Source organism: Cibotium barometz, chromosome 33 (assembly GCF_041138505.1).
Source record: "Cibotium barometz isolate CiBa-2024 chromosome 33, ASM4113850v1, whole genome shotgun sequence".
Classification (NCBI taxonomy): Eukaryota; Viridiplantae; Streptophyta; class Polypodiopsida; order Cyatheales; family Cibotiaceae; genus Cibotium; species Cibotium barometz.
Window position 1 is genome coordinate 51,029,233 of NC_141078.1, and position 21,573 is coordinate 51,050,805.

At 50.5% G+C, this 21,573-nt stretch overlaps 1 protein-coding gene across 2 annotated transcripts in view; it reads left to right on the forward strand.

The window, feature by feature from the left end:
* Nucleotides 1-17,572, forward strand: part of LOC147619692 (putative uncharacterized protein YDL057W) — a 42,355-nt gene extending 24,783 nt beyond the window's left edge. Inside the window, exons 7-8 of one of the 2 annotated variants that reach the window (XM_086773386.1) lie at nt 17,039-17,221; nt 17,330-17,572. In XM_086773386.1, the coding sequence (XP_086629512.1) occupies nt 17,039-17,216 (178 nt within the window). In that variant the 3' untranslated portion in view covers nt 17,217-17,221; nt 17,330-17,572. Of the gene's footprint in view, nt 1-10,031; nt 10,210-17,038; nt 17,222-17,329 lie in introns of those variants that run through there. The other variant, XM_086773387.1, reaches the window with a different exon arrangement.
* Nucleotides 17,573-21,573: the final 4,001 nt, after the last annotated feature.

The window sequence follows — 21,573 nt, forward strand, 5'->3', positions numbered from 1 at the left end:
GTTCTAAAGAAGAAACACCATTAATATGAAACACAAAACAAAACAAAACTATTACCAGGAGGCTGAAATCTATTCTCCTCGACACCAACACGTGCAAAACTCTTCTTAAAGTCCTCATACAGCTTTCTTTCTTTCTTTCTTTCTCAAGTAGCACCCCCTTGTGCATATCTATCCACCACCATGGACAGTGGTCTAATTCCTACTTAGCGAGACACCTCATGTATGGAGGGTACATGGTGATGTCGATATTGTCAATCACTAGCCATTGTCTAGCAATTAGTGGAATATGTTAGCAGTCATCTCCTGTCTGTATATTTACACCAGGGCCTCTGTTGTGGGTGTGCCCGCCCGATTCAGGTGTTTTCTCATTTTTCCCCTCTCCATATTTTTTCCCTATTTTTTTTTTCCTATTTTTCGTTGGTGTCGGAGGCTGCCCTGTGCCTGTGGGCTGGTCCAGATACTAGCCGACTGACCCTGCTTTCCCTTGTGTACTAGCCGACTTGATTTGCTGCTGGCCGACTGGAGGAGCAGGTTGTGGGCTGATATGTTGGCTGTCGGCTGTCTTTTTAGCAAGCCGACTGGTTGTTGCGGGCCATATAAAATGACCCCTTGCCCCCCACACATTTCATTCTTGTATTTGGGATTTCTTGTGTATATAGCAGAGTTATACGCTTCTCTCTCTCTCTCTCTCTCTCTCTCTCTCTCTCTCTCTCCATTGGGCCATTAGGACATCGACCACGCTCCCAGGGAGTCACCACTGATAGAGCAGTTATCTTATGTCGTGCTCGTCGGCCACGCCCACCAAGATCCTGACCACGGCATCCTCACCATCACCAGATCAGAGCCATTATTGCTCGGCATCGGAGGCGCCTACCTCGCTTCTACGACCTCTCCATTCTAGACAGCCCCATGGTGGAGATACTTGATCTAAGGAGAGGGCAACACTTCAATTGATTAGTTGTTCTCTTTGATGAGACACCAACTTCAGATGTTCTCTCAGTTTTGGTCTCATAGGCCACTATGGCCTCTTAGAGACGTTAATATATCATTCATTTCATTTCATTTCTCTCTTCTCTGCGTTTTTTTGTTGTGCACTTGCTCTAGTATTTTCAGATCTTGTCTTCATCTCCGCTGCACATTCTGACATGGTATCAGAGCTCTAAGCTCTTGGAAGATCTTGGGAACTGTGTGAGCAAGAGGGGGGCTGTTTGTGTTGCTGATTGGAGGACTGTTTTGGGCCATACGGGAAGAGGAGAAGCAAGCGGAAGGCGGGCTGATTTGCTGGACAGCCATTTGCAGGTTTAGTTCTTCATTTTTTCCCACCCACCCTCCTTTTTCAATTACACCCTTGCAATTGCAGATTTACTTGAGATGGCTGAGAAGCACGTGGAGATCCCAACACGGGAGGAAAGATTCACGAACCCTCCACAGGGCGGAGGTTCTGAGGCCTGAACTGGCCAACGGTCGAAAGGCCGTAACAACAAGGGCAAAGGGAAGGCTTCATCGTAGAAGTTTTCTGAGAAGAAGCCCGACTCAGACCAAGAGAAATTGAAGGCTGAGAGAACCTGCAATGATTGTGGCGAGAAGGTCACTATTGGAGGTGGTGTCCTAAGCAGAACATCGAGAAGGGTGTAGAAACCTCAGCAGCAACCGGGAAGACTCCAGCTTTTGTGCACTTGGAGATTATGGACACCGGTGTTTCATCTTCTTCGTGCAGGAAGGAGGTGTCAAGATGGCTCATCATCAGCAGTGCAACATTTGTACATTATTAAAACCCAGTAGGATGATATTTGTCGTATGCCATGACCCCATTGTATATCCTCAGTCCAAGATAAGTCAGGCACGAGCTACGTAGGTCATTCCTCGGCCTTAGCGGGTCAGTCAGTCAGTCAAGTCCCTTAACCCACTTGGAGAGAATCATTCATGCATGTAGAGTCAGTAGAAGCCTTGGGTTTGCTTTAGAAAGCACTTTGCATTTTGCATAACATGCATTCATATGCCTGTGCATCACTTAGAACATCACAGAAGCCTTAGGAAATTAACTAGGATTTATCTGGTATTTTTCCAATATTTTATGGTATTTTATTAGCATTTAATGCCATTTTATAACATAAAGTTTATTAACTTTATGACCAGTCAGCCAACTTTGACCAACTCCCAACTAGTATAAATAGGCAAGCATTGTGCTTGGTTCTCCATTCAGCCATTAGATCCAGGCGCCTCATATCCTCAGCCCTAGGAGCATACCCGCCTTCAGCCATAGTTCATCCAGCCCTCTGACCATCTGCGTTTGCTTCTCCAGCCCTCTGAGCATCTGCGTTTACTTCTCCAGCCCTTTGAGCACCTGCGTTTTGCTTCAGTCAACCCTAGTTCTCCAACACAGCAGTTCAGCAGTCCCTACAGCCGTACAGTCCTTAAACGCAGCACAGCAGTTCAGTCATCCACGGGCCAGTATCCAGCAAGGCTTCCTGCGTTTTCTGCATATCCAGCAACCAGCCTGTGCACAGTACCCCCTACAGTCCTGCGTTTCAGTTCTACAGCAGTTCTCAGCCTTCCATTCATCATCCACATCTGCCCCAGCCATCTGGTGAAGGTAACACAGCATTCATAAGCATTTTTTAGCATTCATTCATAGCTTAGAACAGTCCACTACAGTCCCTTCTCAGCGTTAGGTGTGCAGCCCTTCCTCATACCCTTGGGAAGAGTGCATAGGCTCGAGATCAATTCATTGTGGTGTTTCTACAGCCCTATACAGTTCAGCCAGGCTTCCGATCCTCCGAGATCTTGTGTTTGGCTTATCTACAGTCCACAGTCATTCTCTCTAAAGTAATAAAGCAAATACTATCTCGGTAATGGGATAGGGGGCCCTTCAGTGGGTAATTTGGGACCCAATTTGGTGTACAGTTCTCATCTCTCTCTCTCATATCTCTCGAAAGTTTGAAGGATTGCTAAACTCGCGAAACTCAGGATACAGAAGACGGTGTGAGCATGTGTGTGACAGGATCCTCCAATACAAAGACTTCCGCTGCATATTATAGGAGGTTGGAGGACTCTCCGCTATGGATACTCCGGGGTGGATTCTAGACGGTGGTGCTTCTAGGCACATGACTCCTTCCTGCGCGGCTTTACAAGATCTCTACAAGTATTTTGGTCACATCCTTATTGGGGATACATCCAATCCCAGTTCATAGTGAGGGTAGGTTGGAGATAGTTCCCGATGGCAGAGGGGGGAAGCATTCCTCCCAAGTGTTGTATGTTCCATCACTTGGTTTTCATCTGTTGTCAGTGCATCAAGTTTGCAAGGCTAGCATACAGGTGGAGTTTGATGAGCATTTTGTTGCTCTCCGAGACAAAGCAACAGGCCAAGTAGTTTGGGAAGGCGGAGTGGAGAATGGAGTTTACAAACTTTCAGCACTCTCTCTCCTAGGTCCTCAGTTTTGTGAAGAGTGGCAGTCTCATAATGGCCACTTCAGTGTGGATACGCTGCAGGTGCAGGCTTTCCCGGACCAGATGGTGGATGGCTTGCCAGTTGATGGCAACAGTTGGCAGGAACTTTCCAGTACAGATGTTGGTAGTTCTTGTGTTTGTCAGTCAGAGGAAACTTTGCAGGTAACCTATGCTTTGATGTCTCGTAGCATTCGGGACAAAGAAATTCCTGTAGTTAAGGAACCTCTTTCCACGGGGATCTATCGGAAGGCCAGGCAGGTGGTAATCGATTACTTGCAGGAGGAGGTGGATGTTGCACATTCTCCATGCTTTGTGGTTCCAGATTCAGAGGGGATGGTTTACAGGTTTTCGAAGGCCTTGAGTGGTCTTCAACAGGTTTCCAGGACTTGGCATCCCATCGTAACAGTAGTTGATCCTTGTGAGTAGTAAGATGCCGCCTTGACTCGGAAGCAGAATGGTTCATTGATCTGGTTGCTGAATACCAGATTGGACGGGAGCTTCCTGATGAGGCTGTTGAGCTCATGTTTGCAGAGGACTCTTTGGGAGGCAGGATTGCGTATCTTGTGGTTTCTGCAGCATGCGAAGGATCTTGGACTCTTTGACACAGGAGGGGGATTGATGGATGGAGTCAGACTCCAAGGTTGAAATGACTCAGATTGGGAAGGAGATCCAGACACGAGGAGATCCACATTAGGCTAGAGTTTTTCCCTCGGCTCAGGAGCGGTTTCATGGAGCAGTAAGTGTTGGGTAGGAGGGAAGCTAGCCCGCACACACACACACACAACCTCAAGCACAGAGAAACGTGAGTGCTGGAAAAGATGTACTCAATAATGATATGAAATGAAAGTACAAGTGAGTACTAAAAGGCCTAGGGCAAAGTGCCCAACACACATAAGTGTGTTCACACGGGGAAAAAACCTGTGTCCAGTCACAAGGAAAAAGTACCCGTGAGTAAGCTGGGTTCACACTTGAACTAGCCGGGAGTGGACATGACCAACAAACCCCCCTCAAGTGAATGGTGTGAACGGGTAGCAGCAGCAGGGTGATAAAGCTGTGAATGCTGCCCTGCACTATGCTCCACAGTAAGAGTGAACCACAGTGCCAATGGAAAAAGTAAGCATTGTATGACTAGAAAAAGGAGAATCGCCAATGTCATAGTGCTAATGATAGAGCACAGAAGTACATAAATGCATCACCAGAAATGCATGGCAAAGATCGTGTGGACATCAACTGCATCAAATCAAGAGGCATCGCATAATACCCCCCCTGAAGGCAAGCATCCAAATGCCAAGCTGAATTGCATGTAATCCACATCAATGCTCTGTAACTGCACCAGTGATAAGCATAAGAAGAGGTAGCAGATATACACGTGTAAAGGCAACAGGATCCAGAAGTCATGCTCGTGAGACATGCAATGTAAGCTGCAAAAGTGAAACTCAATGGAGGATCCGATGAGGAAAAAATCAGCAATGGTAGGGCTGATAAAAGTAAAAATTCAGCAATGGGAAAAGCTGAAAATGGGGAGAAAAAGTAGGTGCTCGAGGCGGGCATCAGCCAATGCTATGAGAGGATAGGTAAACTCTCAGCGATGCCATGATCAGTGGCATGTATGGCAAGTGTAAAGATGCATAATCCCACAATGAATAATATACATGTGACATGTCAAAACTATGAGAGCAAGCCAACACTAGCCAAGTGTGTAAAAGTCACTCCGAGTAAACATCACATGTGAGAAAGTGACAATGTCAACACTGTAGATACAATCCCGCTGCAAGGGAAAACAGCATAAAAGGCATCTCCAGTAGACATCACATAAGAGAAAGCGTCTAGCATAGACTAGCATAAGGGTCAACAAGCATAAGTGACCATGAGGCATCACCAACTGCATCTGGGTGAGGACTTGGTCGTGATGCTTCTCGATTTTGAGAAGGCATACGATAGAGTTGATTGGGGTTTCTTAGAGGACACTATGCTTCGCCTGGGCTTTGAGCCAGGCTGGATTAGAGGAGTGGCGGCTCTGTATTCCACAGCTCGTAGCCAGGTGTTGATTGCAGGAGGTCGGGGGCCGAGTTTTGAGGTGACCAGATCAGTCCGTCAAGGGTGTCCCCTCACCCCTTTTCTTTTTCTCTTCTTTGCGGAGGCTATGAGCATGTATTTGACGGCAGAGGAGGTTGGTTTGAGAGGACTCCAGCTCCCAGTCCGGGGGGAGGACCTGCTCGATACTGAGTTTGCTGACGACACGGGCTTATTTTTGCATGGCCAAGAGGCCAATCTTCTTCGGGCAGAGCAGTCGCTCCAGGTTTTTAGTGCAGCTTCGGGAGCATTGATCAATTGGCGCAAGACAGTGGCCTTTTGGATCAGCAGCGCTCCCACTCCGGCATGGAGCCCGGACCCCGGTTTTAGATGGATTCCTCCTGGCACAGCAGTGCGGTATTTGGGATGCCAGATTGGACTAGATTTGTCACCTGAGCAGCAGATTGCTCCGCTTCTTTTGAGCATTCGGAAGAAGCTTTTGTATTGGAGTACAGCTCGACTATCCTTGGCTGGGAGGGTGGTGGTGGCAAATCAGGTGCTATTAGCGACCATGTGGTACATTACGTCTTGCTGGATCTTTTCGAGCTCTTGTATCAGCGAGGTACAGAGGCTGATCAGGAACTTTCTTTGGTCTGGGCGGGACGGTCAGCCAGCCCGGGCAAAGGTTGCATGGGCAGTTATTACACTTCCGCTGGCTCAGGGAGGCTTGGGCATTATAGATCCAGTCAATCAGAGTAGAGCCTTATTGGGGAAGCTTATTGTTCGGGGGCTGCTTCCAGGCGCAGAGCCGTGGAAAGAGCTTCTCTTGCAGCAGCTCTGCAGGCTCGGGCTCCCCCAGCAGGGGACACTTGGGCACCAGAGATTCGCTGGATCTTCATAGAGATGAGGAGGACAGGCCTCAGTAGAGGATGGGAGGATAGATTTGCTTTGAGCATCCTGAGAGCTTGGGAGCTGCTGAGACCAGGGCTCTCTCAGCGACCTCCTTCTTGTGTTGAGGAGCGGGCCAGATAGCCGCTCATCTGGAGCCCAGCGGTTCGCACAGAGCAGGGTCACATGCTGGGTTCTCGGCCTCGTCTAGCCTGGGGACCTTTAGCGGCAAGCCCAGCACGTAGTTTTGGAGACTGGCAGGCCTGGGGACCTTTGGCGGCAAGCCCAGCACGTAGTTTTGGAGACTGGCAGGCCTTCTGCAGTCTCCCAGAGGAGATCCAGGTGGAGAGGCTGAGTCACTTCAGAGGGGGGTTGATTATGAGGGATGATATTCAGGAGGCACTCACAAAGGAGTGGTTCACGCCTTTCGAGCTAGAGGCCCCACGGTGGATGGGAGCCTTTACACAGTTGGAGATCCTGATTGCTGTCAGAGATTGCACTGAGGATGGCAGATGCCTCTACTATGAGATTCAGGATGAGGGCAGACTTCAGAGAGTGGAGGTGGAGTCGCCTTTGGTTGCAAAGTGCACCTTTCAAAGGATACGGGTAGTGGCCACCGCTTCTCGGAAGTGGCATATTGACCCCGACCCTGCAGATGTGCTCCCGGATTGGCGCATATGGGCATATGCAGCGCGTCCCTTGGCCCGGCTACAGTACGAGTGGCATGATCCTTATGCATCCCTTGAGGCCACAGAGATCACCTTTTTCCAGTATATTGTTCGGCTAGGGCGGCATATTTTGACGGTGAGGAGGATGGTCTCTCCAGCTCCACCGGGGCACTGGCGGCTACAGGGACTCTCACAAGAGTTCCTGGAGGATTTTTGGGTCCGGCTCTAGGCTAGTCGACAGGCCCGTAGGATCTTGACTTTCCAGTGGCTGGTCGCCCATAGGGGCTCAGCAGTTGGCACCTGGCTTGTTTACAGCGGTCTTCCGGCGGCCTGCGTCCGATGCGGCCACCCTATGGAGACACAGAGACATTGCCTATGGGATTGCCCTCAGGCGCAGCAGATTTGGCTGCGGATGTTGCGTATTCTGGCCCCCCTCTCTCCAGAGGGTATGTTTACGTGGGGTGCCGCTGCTTGGTCGACTTCGTCAGGGCCTGCTATGGGCTATGAGATGGAGCAGGACAGTCAGGCCATCAGATTCATTAGGGGCCAACCTCGCCTGGTTCCGTCACCGGATTTCTCGTCCGCCAGCTGGACACAGGAGAGGGATTTACGATGGGAGCTCCTCAGCAGCCTCACCATCTGGTTCACCTGGAGGGCCCGGTGTTTCAGGGCCTTTGAGGGGAGACTAGAGCCACCAGCAGAGACTGTACGGGGGATTTGGCAGGAGTTGATCCACACCCTGCGAGGACAGTATGACCGCATCCGGGGCAACTCGGATGAGGCGATCTTGCGGCGCCAGGCCTTTCACACCACCTGGCGCAGCGGCCCCTTCTATACCTTACACACGGGATCCCCCCGTTGGCATTACAGGCCACCTGTTTGGCTTTTCCCCCCTCCTATTGTATGATTTAGCCCCTCAGTCCTATGTACTGATGCTTGTATTTTGCAGCACCTAGGGAGAGTCTCCCAGGCTGCCTTGCTGTATTCACTACTCTGTTTTTCTTATGAGTAGGAGAGATCTTTTGTAGCCCTACGGGCGTTTTTATATAACTAATGAAAGGATCTTTTCTCGCGGGGGGGGGGGGGGGTGGGGAAGGAGAGAATAATAAAGATAAAGTGTACTCACATGCAAAGGGAAGTCCACATGCAACACCTAAACAAGTCGAGGTGAGTGTGGCCCAAGAGATGGTCCTTGACATTTTGATTAAAGAACGTGAAGGGAAAGAAGGAGATTTTGATGACAAGGAGCTGAATGAACTATCGAAGGTTGTCATCCCGTTGTTAGATAAGAAGAGAATTGAGAAATGTATTCAAGAAGCTAAAGGGAGCAGTGTGTTTGGCCCGAAAGGACTCAAAGCCATTCTGGATTTAAAAAGCAAGATTGGTTATCCATTTTTGCATAGCATTCTTTTCTCAAGGCAGTTGGGTTTGAACATGCAGCCACATGTTTTCAAAATGTCAACTCTCGGTCCTGGAAGTGGAGTAGATTTGGTAAACAGAATGAGACCGGGTGGTAACTTGCAGGAAATGTGGATGCATTTTGATCACGTGCATCAGGTTCATGGTTGGTCTACAATAGGGGCTTTTGTTTTCAATTCTTTCCTCAAGAAACTTCTGACCATTGCTACATGTGAATTTAAGGTTGAGGATAGCTCAGATAGAGTTTTGGAAAATGTTAAATGCTGTTGTGCAAGACTGTGGTTATAGTAAACCTGAGCTCAAGTGTTTTATGGCTGGTGAGAGTGGTGCAAATTGGATTGTAGTGCGTTTTGTTTATTTTTGTGGGACACGTAATCCAGAAAAAGAACGATCATGTGCTTTTCATTGGGAGCAAAGCATGGTGAATCATGTATCTGACCACCTTTCCATGAGAAACACAAGGTCTTGTGTAGAAAGTGGAAGAATGTAAGCTCGGATGTTGCGGCGGCAAATTGTAAACATGCTTTACATTAGTGGTGGAGAAATGGACATGTTGTGGAGGGTGAGTTGTCATCGATGGAAACATGGCTTGCATGGTGGGAAGTGCGTGCAATGCATTGGAGTTGTTGGTTTTTGACACAAGAAAAAGATGATCCTTTCTTGCCAACCACAAACCTTGCTGAAAACAAGCACTCTAGCATGAGAGCAGTTGTCGGTTATAAGAAATAGTTGTCTTTGTATGAGGCTACTGCTATTGACCTTTCAATGGTTGTGTTGCAGAGTGCGCACAGTAATGCCTACTTGGTGGGTGATTATACTAGGACTAGACCGGACTGCAAGAAATCAAGGAGATTTCTTGCAGCGTTTTGTTTCAAGGAATGGTGAGGCGTCAACAAGCAAAAAACTAATTGACTTGACCCATAGTGCAATGGCAGAGGCTAATGTGGATTGCCCAAAAGTGGAGCAAGAGCATAAATCTGTGTGACGTAAAAGACCTATCTTGGCATCTCCAGGTGTTGTGCTTGAGAATGATAGCCATAGGCCAGAGTACATTACTATGACATTTAACAAAAGGACCAGCTATTCTGACTCCTCCAAAATCCATGTTACCCTCCATTCAAGAGAAGACACTAATAAAACACTATGGGGAATAAGACGGACATACAAAGCAGCGTTGCGGTGCCTTGATTAATCCACAGGGTGGAGCACAGCAAGGTGGTGTGCCTGTGCCTTGTTTTTGGGGACGAGGTACTTACTTGGGACATGATGGTGCCTCGGGTGGCATTCGGGAGGGATTTGTATGGTTCTATGGTACTGTGAATACACATTGCTGGCACGTGGACACCAAGTGGGTGATTGCACCACCTGGACCCGCTCCAAGTGTTTGGCTAGTTGCAGAAGGTACAAACCTTACTATTTTTGCAAGTTATTATTACTATTATTATTTTTATTTTTTCTCGGGTGTCTCTATTAAGCTTTTTTTTTAAATTAAAAAAATTATTTGTTTTTGGTGATTCTCTTCTTTCTTTTAAAATTATTTGTAAGTTCAAATTCATTTAGCCTTATGACGGTATATATATAAACCTTACAATGAAGGAGGTGGCCGGTCTGGAGAGAGCAAGGTTTCTATTGGAGACAAGTAGCACCATCCCTCAGAATCCAACATTGACAGTAGGGGTAGGCCTATCACAAATAGTTGCAAGCTCATGCAGACATAAGTACCAGGCCGGTAAGATTTTCCGTTGTTGCAAGAGGCTCACTACAAACGCATGGAAAATGTTTTTGGTCGCCCGTATTTTGGTCTTGGAAGGAGAATATGGGTAGCATTCACTATTGGAGTTCTATTTTTGGGTTTTTGATCTAGAAATGTTGCACTTTTTGTATCTGCATAGAATACACTTATATTTGATCCCATGTTGCTCAATATTGTTTTTTGTAGGCCAGTATGTTAAAAATTCATTGTTGGGGGTTTCCTAGTTTAAGGTTTCTTGTTGTCGTCAGACTTTTTTCTTCAATGGAAGTTAAGATTCACCGTTTGAGCGTCGGAACCACCACCATCACCCTGTCAGAGACCTGGATGGTCGCACTGCCAGGGACGTCCTCATATCCAAGGGCCGGGCCGCTGTCCGTGGCCCAAGCCACCGCACCCCACGTCACCAGCATCTCACCTGGTGAGCCTGCAAAAACCATCCTGAGAGCGCGCTGCCAGACCTGCTGTGCCTGTGGGCAATCCCATAAGCAGTGCCGCTGCGACTCCTGTGCATGGCCGCACCGAGGGCAGGACCCTGGGTGACTGCCGAAAGCTAGCCAAGCCCCCACAGCCAGTCCTCTATGCGCTGTAAGCCAGAGAAACAGCGTCACCTTCCGGGGCCGGAAGCTGGTCCAAAGGCGCTGCCAGAAGTCCCTAAGAAAGGCAGGGGAGAGCCCCTGTCGCCGCCAATGCTCGGCCGCCGCCGGGGTGCTCGCTATCCTGTGTCTCTGAATCCGCCGCCCCAGCCTCGCTGTGTACTGAAAAAAGGGAATGCCTGGGCTGGTAGGGGCCAAGTAGGGATCTCGCCAAAACCACTCACCTGGATCCCACTGAAGGCGAATAAGAGGCCTGCTGTCCCAAGCCCATAATCTCCAAGAACAGTCCTCCCCTATCGAGGCCGGTGAGGGGTCTACATGCCACTGTCTCTGATGAAAGCCGACCACCCGCACCCTCTGAAGAATACATCCCTGGAACCCATCCAAATCTAGTCGTGTCCTCTGAAGCTGGCCACCCTCTCCCACCTCGAAAGTGAGTGGGGCGACTCTCTCCGCTGTGCCGCAGACCGCTAGAAGGATCTCATGCCGAGTAAAGACACCCATCCACTATGGAGGTGGAGGGTCCTGTACTGGGGTCCGCCACTCCTGGGGGATGGCCGCCTCAATGTCCTGTCTCATCAACTCTCTGCCCCTCATCCCACTTAGTCTCCTCTCCTGAGCCTCTAGAGGCAGCTGCTGAAAACCTATCCAGTCGTCTAGGGACTGGGCTGGGCCAGAGCTCAGCGGGCCCCACGACACGTGAGACCGCGATCCAACCATATGGCCACTGGGGAGACGAATCAAGGGGTTCCAGATCAAAGGCTGCCTCAGGCGCTCCTCATCGGTGCCCAGGGGAGTCTGGAAGAGTGACGGCCTCAGATGCGACCAGGCCCTCAGAAGGCTAGCTGCAAAACGCTCCTCGAAGCCAAGGCCCACTCCTCTGGATCGCTGCTCTGTAAAGATCCACCTGATGCTGGGGGTCCAGGGGCCGCTAAGAGAAGGGGTGCGGCTGAGCATCCTGGAAACAAGAAACTCCTTCCACGGCTCAGCGCTTGGCAGGAGGCCACGAACTACCAGCTTGCCAAGCAATGCTCGGCTTTGGCAAATAGGATCAACAATGCCCAGGCCGCCTCTCTCCCTCGGCTGAGTGATCACCGCCCATGCCACCTTGGCCCTGGCGGGCCGCCCGTCGCCACCGGACCAAAGAAAGTTCCTGATGAGCCTCTGCACCTGGCCAATGCACGCCCGAGAGAAGGCCCAGCAAGAAGTGATGTACCACATAGTAGCGAGCAGAACCTGGTTGGCCACAACTACTCGGCCAGCCAGAGATAAACGAGCGGTACTCCAATACAGAAGCTTCTTCCGAATGCTCAGAAGAAGGGGGGCTATCTGCTGCTCCGGAGATATGTCAATGCCCACATAGCATCCCAAATAACGCACTGTAGTGCCGGGGGGCAGCCACTGAAAACCGTCAACTGGCCTCCAAGTCGGGGGGGGGCATAGAGCTGACCCACAACCCACACGACTTGTGCCAGTTGATCAAAGCGCCCGAAGCTCTGCAAAACCTGTCCATGGCTAAGGCGAAGCGGCGGAGGTTCTCCTCACCCCCCTGAAGATAGACAGCAGTGTCATCCGCAAACTCCGAGTCTAGGAGCTCCTCCGAGGTGCGGATGGGAAGCTGGAGGCCCCGCAAACCTGTATCCTGTGCCGTCAAAAAAGTGCTCATGGCCTCCGCCACAAAAAGAAAAAGAAAGGGCGCCAAGGGGCACCCCTGCCGCACCGAGCGCGAGAGCTGGAACCTCTCTCCGCGCACGCCCTGTATCAGCACCTGGCTATGAGCCGATGTGTAGAGTGCAGAGACCCCACGGATCCACTGAGGGGGAAGCCCATCCTCTCCATAGTGCCTTCCAAGAAGGCCCAGTCCACCCGATCATATGCCTTCTCGAAGTCGAGAAGGAGCACTGCCAGATCCTCCTGTCGAAATCTAGCCAGAGCCATAGCCTCCCAGAAAGAGAAAATGTTATCCAGAATGCTCCTATCCTGGATGAAGCCTGTCTGCGTGGAGTGGATGATGTCCGGAAGGTGAGGCTGAAGCCGCCTGCTGATCGCCTTAGCTAGGACCTTGTAGGCCGTGCCTAGCAAGGTGATCGGTCGCCACTGTCTAATCTCCAGTCTGTCTCCTCCCTCTTTGGGGATCAAGTGGATCAACCCCTCTGCCATGCTGTCCGGCATGACTCCTGACTCCATAATCTCCTGGAATGCCACTCTGAAGCCCCTATGTAAGAGGCCCCAGTACCTCTGGAAGAAAGCCACCGAAAGACCGTCCTCTCCAGGGCATTTGCCCCGAGGTAATGCCTGAAGAGCCTCCTCCAGTTCCGTATCCGAGAAGGGGGAGAGAAGGGAGTGCTGCAAATGGGCCGGCACAACCGGTCTCGTGAAGCTCCAGACTGCCTCCCGAGCCTCTCTCACCCTGTCATCTGCTGGCTCAGCAGAGAGAAGATCCCTGTAAAAATCTGTGGCTATAGCCCGAACCCTGGGGGGATCCACCACAACCTGGCCATCAGCCTGCCGAAGACGCCTGAGACCCTCTCGTCTGAAGCGAGGCCCTGTCGCCTCAAAGAAATCTCGAGTCACTCTGTCTCCAGCCTGTGTCGAAAAAGACGCCCGAGCATGGAATCGGAACTCCACCCTCCTCTCCTCGATGGATCTGATCTCAGTGCGAGCTGTCTCCATCTGCTCTGAGATCCAAGGGCTCGTAGGATCCCTCTCCTGGAGTCTCTGGAGGGACGCTAGACTCCTCCGTAGGCTCCTCTCCTGCTCTCTGAAGGCCTCCAGCCGGTCCAAGGCAGCCTGTCTAAGCATCTGGCTGATCTCCTGCAAGCCACTGGCAAGATCGCTGGCTGCCGATCCTCTCCTGAACTGCAGCTCCTGCCAGGCCTGCTCAACTCTGATCGCAATCTCGGGCTCCTCTATGAGACAATCTGGAATCCGGACGCACTGGCCCTGCTCTCCTCTCGTGGGGTCCTCGATCTGGAGAAGCACTGGAAAGTGGTCTGAAAACGAGGAGCCTGCAAGTATGCCCACTGTGCCACCTCTATCACAGGCCCACTCATCAATGTAAAACCTGTCGATGCGGGAAAGGTTAACTCCTGTGGCCCGTCTATCCGAGCGCGAGAAAGATAGACTCCCCTGCAACCTGCCAAACTCCGAGAGAGTCCACGGATCCTGGCCTCTCACCTGTAGCACTAGTTCCTCCCAGGCAGCGAGCTCCGGCCCATGAATGGTCTCCTGGCTGCCCCCCATCCTGTCGTCTGCATCCTCCAGCATGTTGCAATCCCCTCCGAGGCACCAGTGGTCTGCCAAGGGGAGGGACTGCCTAATGGTGCTCCAGAACTCGGCTCTCCCGGTCGCCCCATTAGGGGCGTAGAAGTTGAGGAAGCCAATGCGGTCTTCCCCAACCCGAAGGATGATCCACTGCGCACGACCCTGGACCAGAATGCCAGAGTCCACAACCTCGGATAGAAGCTGCTCGCTGACTGAGATGCATACTCCACCCTGGTTCCCCTGGGAGCCATATGCCGGTGACCAAAAAGTGTGACTCCTGCCTGGCAAGATCTTCCCGCAGGTGCGGGTACGCCCGGCAGAAAGGTGGTGCTCCTGGATGAAAAGGATATCTATGGGTCCTCCAACGAGAGCCCTCTGGATCTCCTGACGAAGTCTGCCCCGACCAATGTAGCAGCGATGTCCACCGAGACCCTGGATGTTCCATGAGAGGATCCTCATGGATGAGCTATGGCAAGTGAAGCTGCCTCCACTGGCTCACCCCTTTCAGCCGGCCCGGATGATCTGCCCTCCACTCTGTGAGTCTTGGGCGCCGGCTTGGAGGGAGAATAATCACTGTCTGTCCGGGTGCGGAGTCTCTCCAAAAAGAGGGTGACCTGTCTCTGTGTCCAGCCCCACTCCGCCTTCGCCCTGTCCAGGGCATAGGCGTGAGACCAATCCTCAGCATATATGTATCTAAAGGTAGGCTGCACCCTCGGGGCGGCATGCAGGAGAATCAGAAGCACCGCCTCAACTGAGGTGTGGACCGGATCCGCCCGCCAGTCTCCTATACCAAACAAGCTCATGCGGGCTGAGTGTACTCGGGTCTGCAATAGGTCCGTGAGCCCCAAGTCACTGAAGTGGTGGGAAAACTCCAGTATCTGATCACGCAAAACTTCCTCTACAGAGTTGCAATCCCAAGCTGTGTCTGGGGCAACACTGAGAGGAAAGGAGAAAGCCACCATGCTGCTCACCACAGAGGGAGAACGAGAGGGATGGCACACCACGCAAACTCGCAAGGGCGCGACCAGTGTCTCGAAAGGGCCAGCATCCAGCTGGAGGCACCTGAAAAAACCGTAATCCACTGGTAGCCCCATCACTCGCGGGGGCCCCCCAGGGGAGGCTGGAGAGAACTCTGTGGCGGGTGAAGCAAGGATCGCCATCTCCACCGGCCCGGAGTGGCGGTGGAACAGCCGCTGGACTGAGCTCTGGCCTACCCAGCTGCGCTGCCCCGGGGCAGTGGGTGGTCTGGCGAAGTATCCTGGAGAGGCCGAGGGAGGGATGGGGGCTCGCGGCGAGGAGGGGGGAGAGCGAGGAGAGGATGGAGAGGCATCTGCCAGAGGATAGGTGTCAGGGGGGGCCGCCGGGGGAGGAGGGAAGGGGGGGGCTGGGGGGGGGGGAGGGGAGGGTGGAAGGAGTGCTCTCCGGGTGGGGGGAAGGGGAGCCGGGGGGCGAAGAGTGCGGCCCGGGATCCTCAGGAATCTGCTCCAAGGAGGGGGCGGGGCCCCCCGCGGGGGGAGGCGGGAGCGGGGTCTCCACGTGGGAGGCTCCACCAGCGGCCTCAACGGGCACTGAGTCTGAATCCTCGTCCATCGGGGTGGGACCTGCTGGCCGCCTAACCCTGACAGGAGCATAAGTGCGGGTAGGTGCCTGTACGCCACCCGGAGTCGCCTGTCCGCCAGCCTGTCCGCCAGCCTGTGCTGCCTGCTTGCGTCTGCGACGGTCCCTGCGGGCCGGGCGTTTCCGCCGGCGAACCTCCTGCCATCCGCCAGCCTCCTGGGACTGCGCGGCATCCTCCGCCGGGGCCTGCTCGTCAGATGATGGCGCCTGCTGTGGCGAGCCAGGGATGTCCGGTCTCTGAAGTGGATGGCCACCCCTCGGGGCTCTTGCAGGGGGTCCAAAGGCGGCATAGCGTGAAGGATGAGTCCCCTTGCGGGGACAGGCGCGTGCGAGATGGCCCATCTCCCGACATGTGTAACACTGGCCAGGGAGGCCCGAATACTCCACGCGCTGTATCATATGACCTCCAGAAAGACAAGGGAGAAGGATCGTCTTCGGGAGTGTTGATCCCATGTTGCTCAATATTGTTTTTTGTAGGCCAGTATGTTAAAAATTCATTGTTGGGGGTTTCCTAGTTTAAGGTTTCTTGTTGTCGTCAGACTGTTTTCTTCAATGGAAGTTAAGATTCACCGTTTGAGGTTTCTTGTTGCAGTTGAGCTTTTTTTTCCAGTGAAAATTATGGTTGTGGTTAGACGATCCAATGATGATATATTCACGAAAAAAATACTATAAGATTCTTCATGTTCATTACAAATCTTTGCTCCTCTGCTCAGAATGCGCTCTTGCTCGTTCCCTCTCGCCCATGAAATGGCCATCCTCCCCCCTTGGCAGGGATTTACGAGGGAGAAGAATCCAAAGCTGTAGCTGCAACAATAATGAAATATTTTGGAGCACCTACTTTTGAAGGAATTTTAAGGCTCACATGGGCCTCAATAAATCGGATCTGCCAAATTTTTCTTGTTGCAAGGCTGCTAATCATCTTGTAACAACTAGAGTGTTGATAACGTTGGAAATGGTCTTGATGCACCAACTTTTATGCTGATCATTTAGTATTATGGTCATGCTATTGGAATTTCATTTACAGAATGTATTATCATCATGCTATTGGAATTTTAATACCAATTCTTTATAAAATTTATGTGTGTTTCTTAATTCATGTAGACCTGGTTGTGCTTATGCATGCAATTATTTTGGTCCCTTAGGACTACATTACTGAATTTAACTATTCAATCATGTATTCGACTCTATGCAAGTTCTCCTCCCAAACCTTTTGACAATCTCTTTTACGAGCTCATGCACATTTGGATCCTGCGCGCACCCCCCCCCCCCCCCCCCGCCCCCCCCCCCAAAAAAAAAAAAAAAAAAAAAAAACCACCCACGCTAACCACACCATCCTCTTGTATGCATTAATTGTGTTTCAAACCCTTTGGTGGCAGAATTTTGACAGTGCATGGTTCGGAGGATAAGATTGTGAATGTGGAGGAAGCGAAGGAATTTGATAGCTTCATACCTAACCACAAACTTTCGATATTGGATAGTGCAAATCATGGTTATACTCAGCATCGAGAGATTTTGGCGTCGCTTGTAGTAGACTTTATCAAGGATGCAACGTAAGCAAGGTAGGGTTCTACATCTAATTGAAAGTTCCTTTCACAATAAATGCTACTCAGATATAGTTCTCTTAAATTTTCATACAACCACACATTCTTTGTGTTTTATATGTACAGTGCCACCTGGTTACTACAGCTTGGACACAAGGGGAACCAAACCATCAATATGCATTTTTAGGCTGATTAGCCTTTTATGCAGCTCGGCATATATGCAAGTAAATTGACAAATAGAGCTGTGTTATTGAAAGTTGATGCTACACAAACACCGGCTTTGAAAGCATATTGAACTTTTTGGTTGATGATAATGGATGTTTGACAAACTTTTTGCTTAATGATAATTGATGTTTGACACTTAAGAAACTACATCTTTGAAGAAAAAAGAGTATAATCAAAGCAACTAGACAAAGAATCATAATGCCAAAAGCATAGCTTAAGCATGTAGATAATATGACAAAGCAAGTTGAAGTGTCAAGCTGTGTGATAAAATTATTGATGTCACATGGATCATCACATAAATCTGATGCATGTGTCATGCTAGGCTACTAGTTAAGGTTATGATTTAGCAAAGGTTTAAGCCATGTTGTGAGCCTCTATAAAGGGATAGAAGAGGTTACTAGCGTAAGGTAGGGTGCCCATAATGGGCAATAGTAAGCTGCCAACAAAAGTGTGAATGCAATCAATGCAGAATACAAATAAAGGATCTTATTGTTCTCCTCCTTGATTTCGAGACAGCCTATGATAGAGTCGATTGGGGCTTTTTGGAGGGGACGATAGGCAAGATGAGATTTCCAAAGGAGTGGGTCCGAGGTGTTTTGGGACTCTACTCGGCTTCACACAGTCAAGTTCTTATTTAGGGAGCCAAAGGCAATAGATTTCGGCTTTCTTTCTCGGTCCAGCAGGGCTTCCCTCTAGGCTCTAGCACCTTATCTCTTCTTGTCTGTAGCTGAGGCCATGAGTTATTTTCTCTCCGCCCAGGAGACTAGGCTCTAGGGACTACGTTTTCCCATCTGTGCCAGGAGAGTTGCTTGATTCCAAGTTCGCTGATGTTACAACAGATACCTCCAGAGATTCGCTGAAGCGATAGAGATCTTCTGTCGTGCATCTGGAGCGTAGATGAGCTGGCACAAGTTGTAGGGATTTTGGTTTGGCTCATCGCCTGCTCCAACTTGGTGTCCAATTGAGGTTTTTCAGTGGATCCTGAGGGGCACTCCAATTCGGATGCCAGCAGGTGGGCATTGATATCTTCCCTGAGCAACAACTAGCCCCCTCTTCTTCTAAGCATTTGGAAGAAGCTGCCATACTGGAGTTCAACCAGGCTTTCTGTAGCTGGCCCGGTTGTGGTGGCGAACCAAGTTCTTCTCACCACCATGTGATACATCACCTCCTACTGGGCCTCCTTCTCCTGGGGCTTGTATTGGTTAGGTTCAGCGGTTGATCTGCAACTTTCTGTGGGTTGGCAGCGACGCCGGGACAAGGTGGCTTGGAGAGTGATCATTCACGGGGCCTAGGCATCATCGACCCCTCCATTCAGAGCTGTTCCTTTTTGGGCAAGTTGATTGTTCGATGCCTTCTTCTGGGTGGTGTGCCCTGAAAGGACTTCCTCCTAGCTAGGCCTAGCATTTGAGGACAAATTTGCAGCCAGTCTCTTGCGTGCTTGGGATCATCTCAGGACGGCCCTTTAGCAGTCAACTCCAATAGCCTTCGAGGGGTGTCTATGACAGCCTCTAATCTAGAACCCTGGTCCATCTGCCTAGTGGTCACATGCTTGGGGCTCGCCTGCACATACTTGAGTTATTGGGATTCGGGGCAAGGACAGACTTAGCCTCGACATCGACTCTTCCATCCCTTCGGAGTGGCTGGCCCTGATACAGATACAGGACTCTCCTCCCCTGCAGTGGTTGGGAGTGTTCACTAGGCATGATATATCCTGAATACAAAGATGTCACCAAGCAACTCCTAGATGACAATTGAGCCTGTCTGTAACAAGGGAGTGGAGGTGCTGCCCCCCTCTTGAGCATCAGGCAATGCTCCAGACCCCAGCTCTGCTGAACCTGAATGAGCCGTAGCAAGAGTTGGCTCCAACTCAAAGGCATCAAGATAAAGCTGCAATACCTAAGGTGAATTTGCTAAGTCACCCTCCTCCATCCACTTCGCATCCATGGGTGAATAGTTCTTAAACTTCACAAGATAGCCACGGGAAACTTTACCTCGTACCTTTCTTTCCTTGTGTGCCAGTATCTGCACGGAAATAAGAACCTCGTTAAGTTTCTCGACTTCCGTCTGAGCCTCATCTGATACATCCTCGGGCACCCAAAACCTGCTTGCACTCCACCCAAGTGGTAAGCACAAGTCCCCGATGAAGCATAGTAGATCACCACTGCTAAACATAGAAAGAAGCTGCCTTCCAAACCCATGAAGCCTCTGTGAAGATACCACCGATGACAAAGTGGCAAAAGCCATAGCCTTCAACCCATCTTTTGTACCATAACACTTCAACTGCTTCTTGTTCCTTGGTTACTACTTCTTGTCCTTGGTGTATTTTCTCTTGAGCTTCATCTTCAGCTTTTGCGCTTCACCTTATATAGGCAAAGACACACAATCCTGCACTGCCTCCTGCACTTCCTTTTCACTTTCCACATGTTGAAGTTTTTGATGTGACTCTCATGAGACAACCACGAGCTCGCCCCCTTAGGAAAGTTGGCGATTGTCCTGACCAGAGCAACCACGGACTCGCCTACTTGAGAAAGTCGACAATGTCCCGGCAACGAAACCTTGTAAACCGGCCTCGGTCTTCACACAAAACCAAAGGGCGGTGCAAAACAAACAGTCGCACACAAAACACTTCAACACCTTTGAGGACCAAGAAAAGGAAAACAAACAGGGGGACCTAGAGTGCTCCTGCAAACAGTACACGGACACCGATTGGCCCCAAAACGCAATGGCACCCCTTGCGGTATTTCTTTAATTGATTATAAGAGAGATTTGATTACAATAAGGCTGGAAAACTCAGCCGTCACATTAGAACTCGTGAAGCCTGCAAAGACGGTGCATCATGGCTTCATATCCACTCGGCATCCACAAACAAGTCCAGCCATTGTTCACATCAAAAGACTCCCACACATAAGTTTGCATACAGAGGCTTTCTCCCACAATCAAGGCTGCCACAACCATCCATAGCCTCTCACCCTATGAACAACATCACACCCTGACACATCGAGTGCTTCTGCATCACAACAAAGACTCCCAAACTGTTTCCCAAAAGAGAACTCGCATCACAGCATAGCATACCATACAGTAGACACAACTGTACACTTCCTCTCTACCTTCCACTCCTGTACCCACTGCCTGCATGTGACCTATCTCCTGGAGAAACCAAAAAACATGTTTCCACATGAAACAAAGACCTGTTTCAGCAAACATTGACGGGTGACCTGTTTCCCCGTTAAACATCTGGTCTGGTCTAGCATGAAACCCATGTCCTGTTTCCATGTCAAAACATTCTCGGCACATACTCAAATGTAGTGCCAACACAACACACAAACAAAAGAGAGAACTTTTATTGAATATGTCTGGCTGTATTTCTGCCCCACAACTATGTTACATAGTTATGCCCAAAAATTGCAGGTCCCTCTGTTCCTTCCAAGCAGGAAGAAAGCAATCTGCTCCATGGGTATGCACCCATGAGAGCTTGCATCGCTCCCATGCCAAGAAACATAACCAGGTGACCTTGTACTTGCAGCCAATAACCCATGTACACAGTGTACTTGCAGCCAAGCAAAACAGCCCATAAACAGTCCTGCCCTCGTCTTGTAGCCGAGAGAGAGAACACCTGTGGATGAATCTGATGTCCAGCCCGTGTCTCCCTCCTACAGTCCATGCTTCTATGTCCAGCACTGTTTGTACGAACAACAGTTCAGCTGACAGTCAGAATCTTGCCAAAAGCAAAGGAGAGAGAAGAAGAAGATTCTGCAGGCGCTTGTACACTCTGCAGCACAGCAGCCAACCTGTCCTCCAAAAGCCAAAGAGAGAGAGAGAGAGAGAAAAGAGGCCTGTGTTCTCTGTAGCGTAGCACAGCAGCCAACTAACCTTCCTCTCCAAAACGGGTCCAGGGCCTGTATTCAGCAGCGCCTGTATACAGAACAGCGCAGCCCGCCTGCAATCCTTCCAAAAAGCAAGAGAAGACCAGCAGCGCAGACCCACCAGCCACTGTTTTTCCAAAAGCATGAGATGTAGCGCTGCGTGCCAGCAGTCCTTTCCCAAAAAGCATGAGAAAGAAAGAGAGGCATGTCTCCAAGAGTGGTGTAGCCTCCATAATTAGCTTAGGGGCCACCAAAGGTTATAAAACCTTTTAAACTTTAATT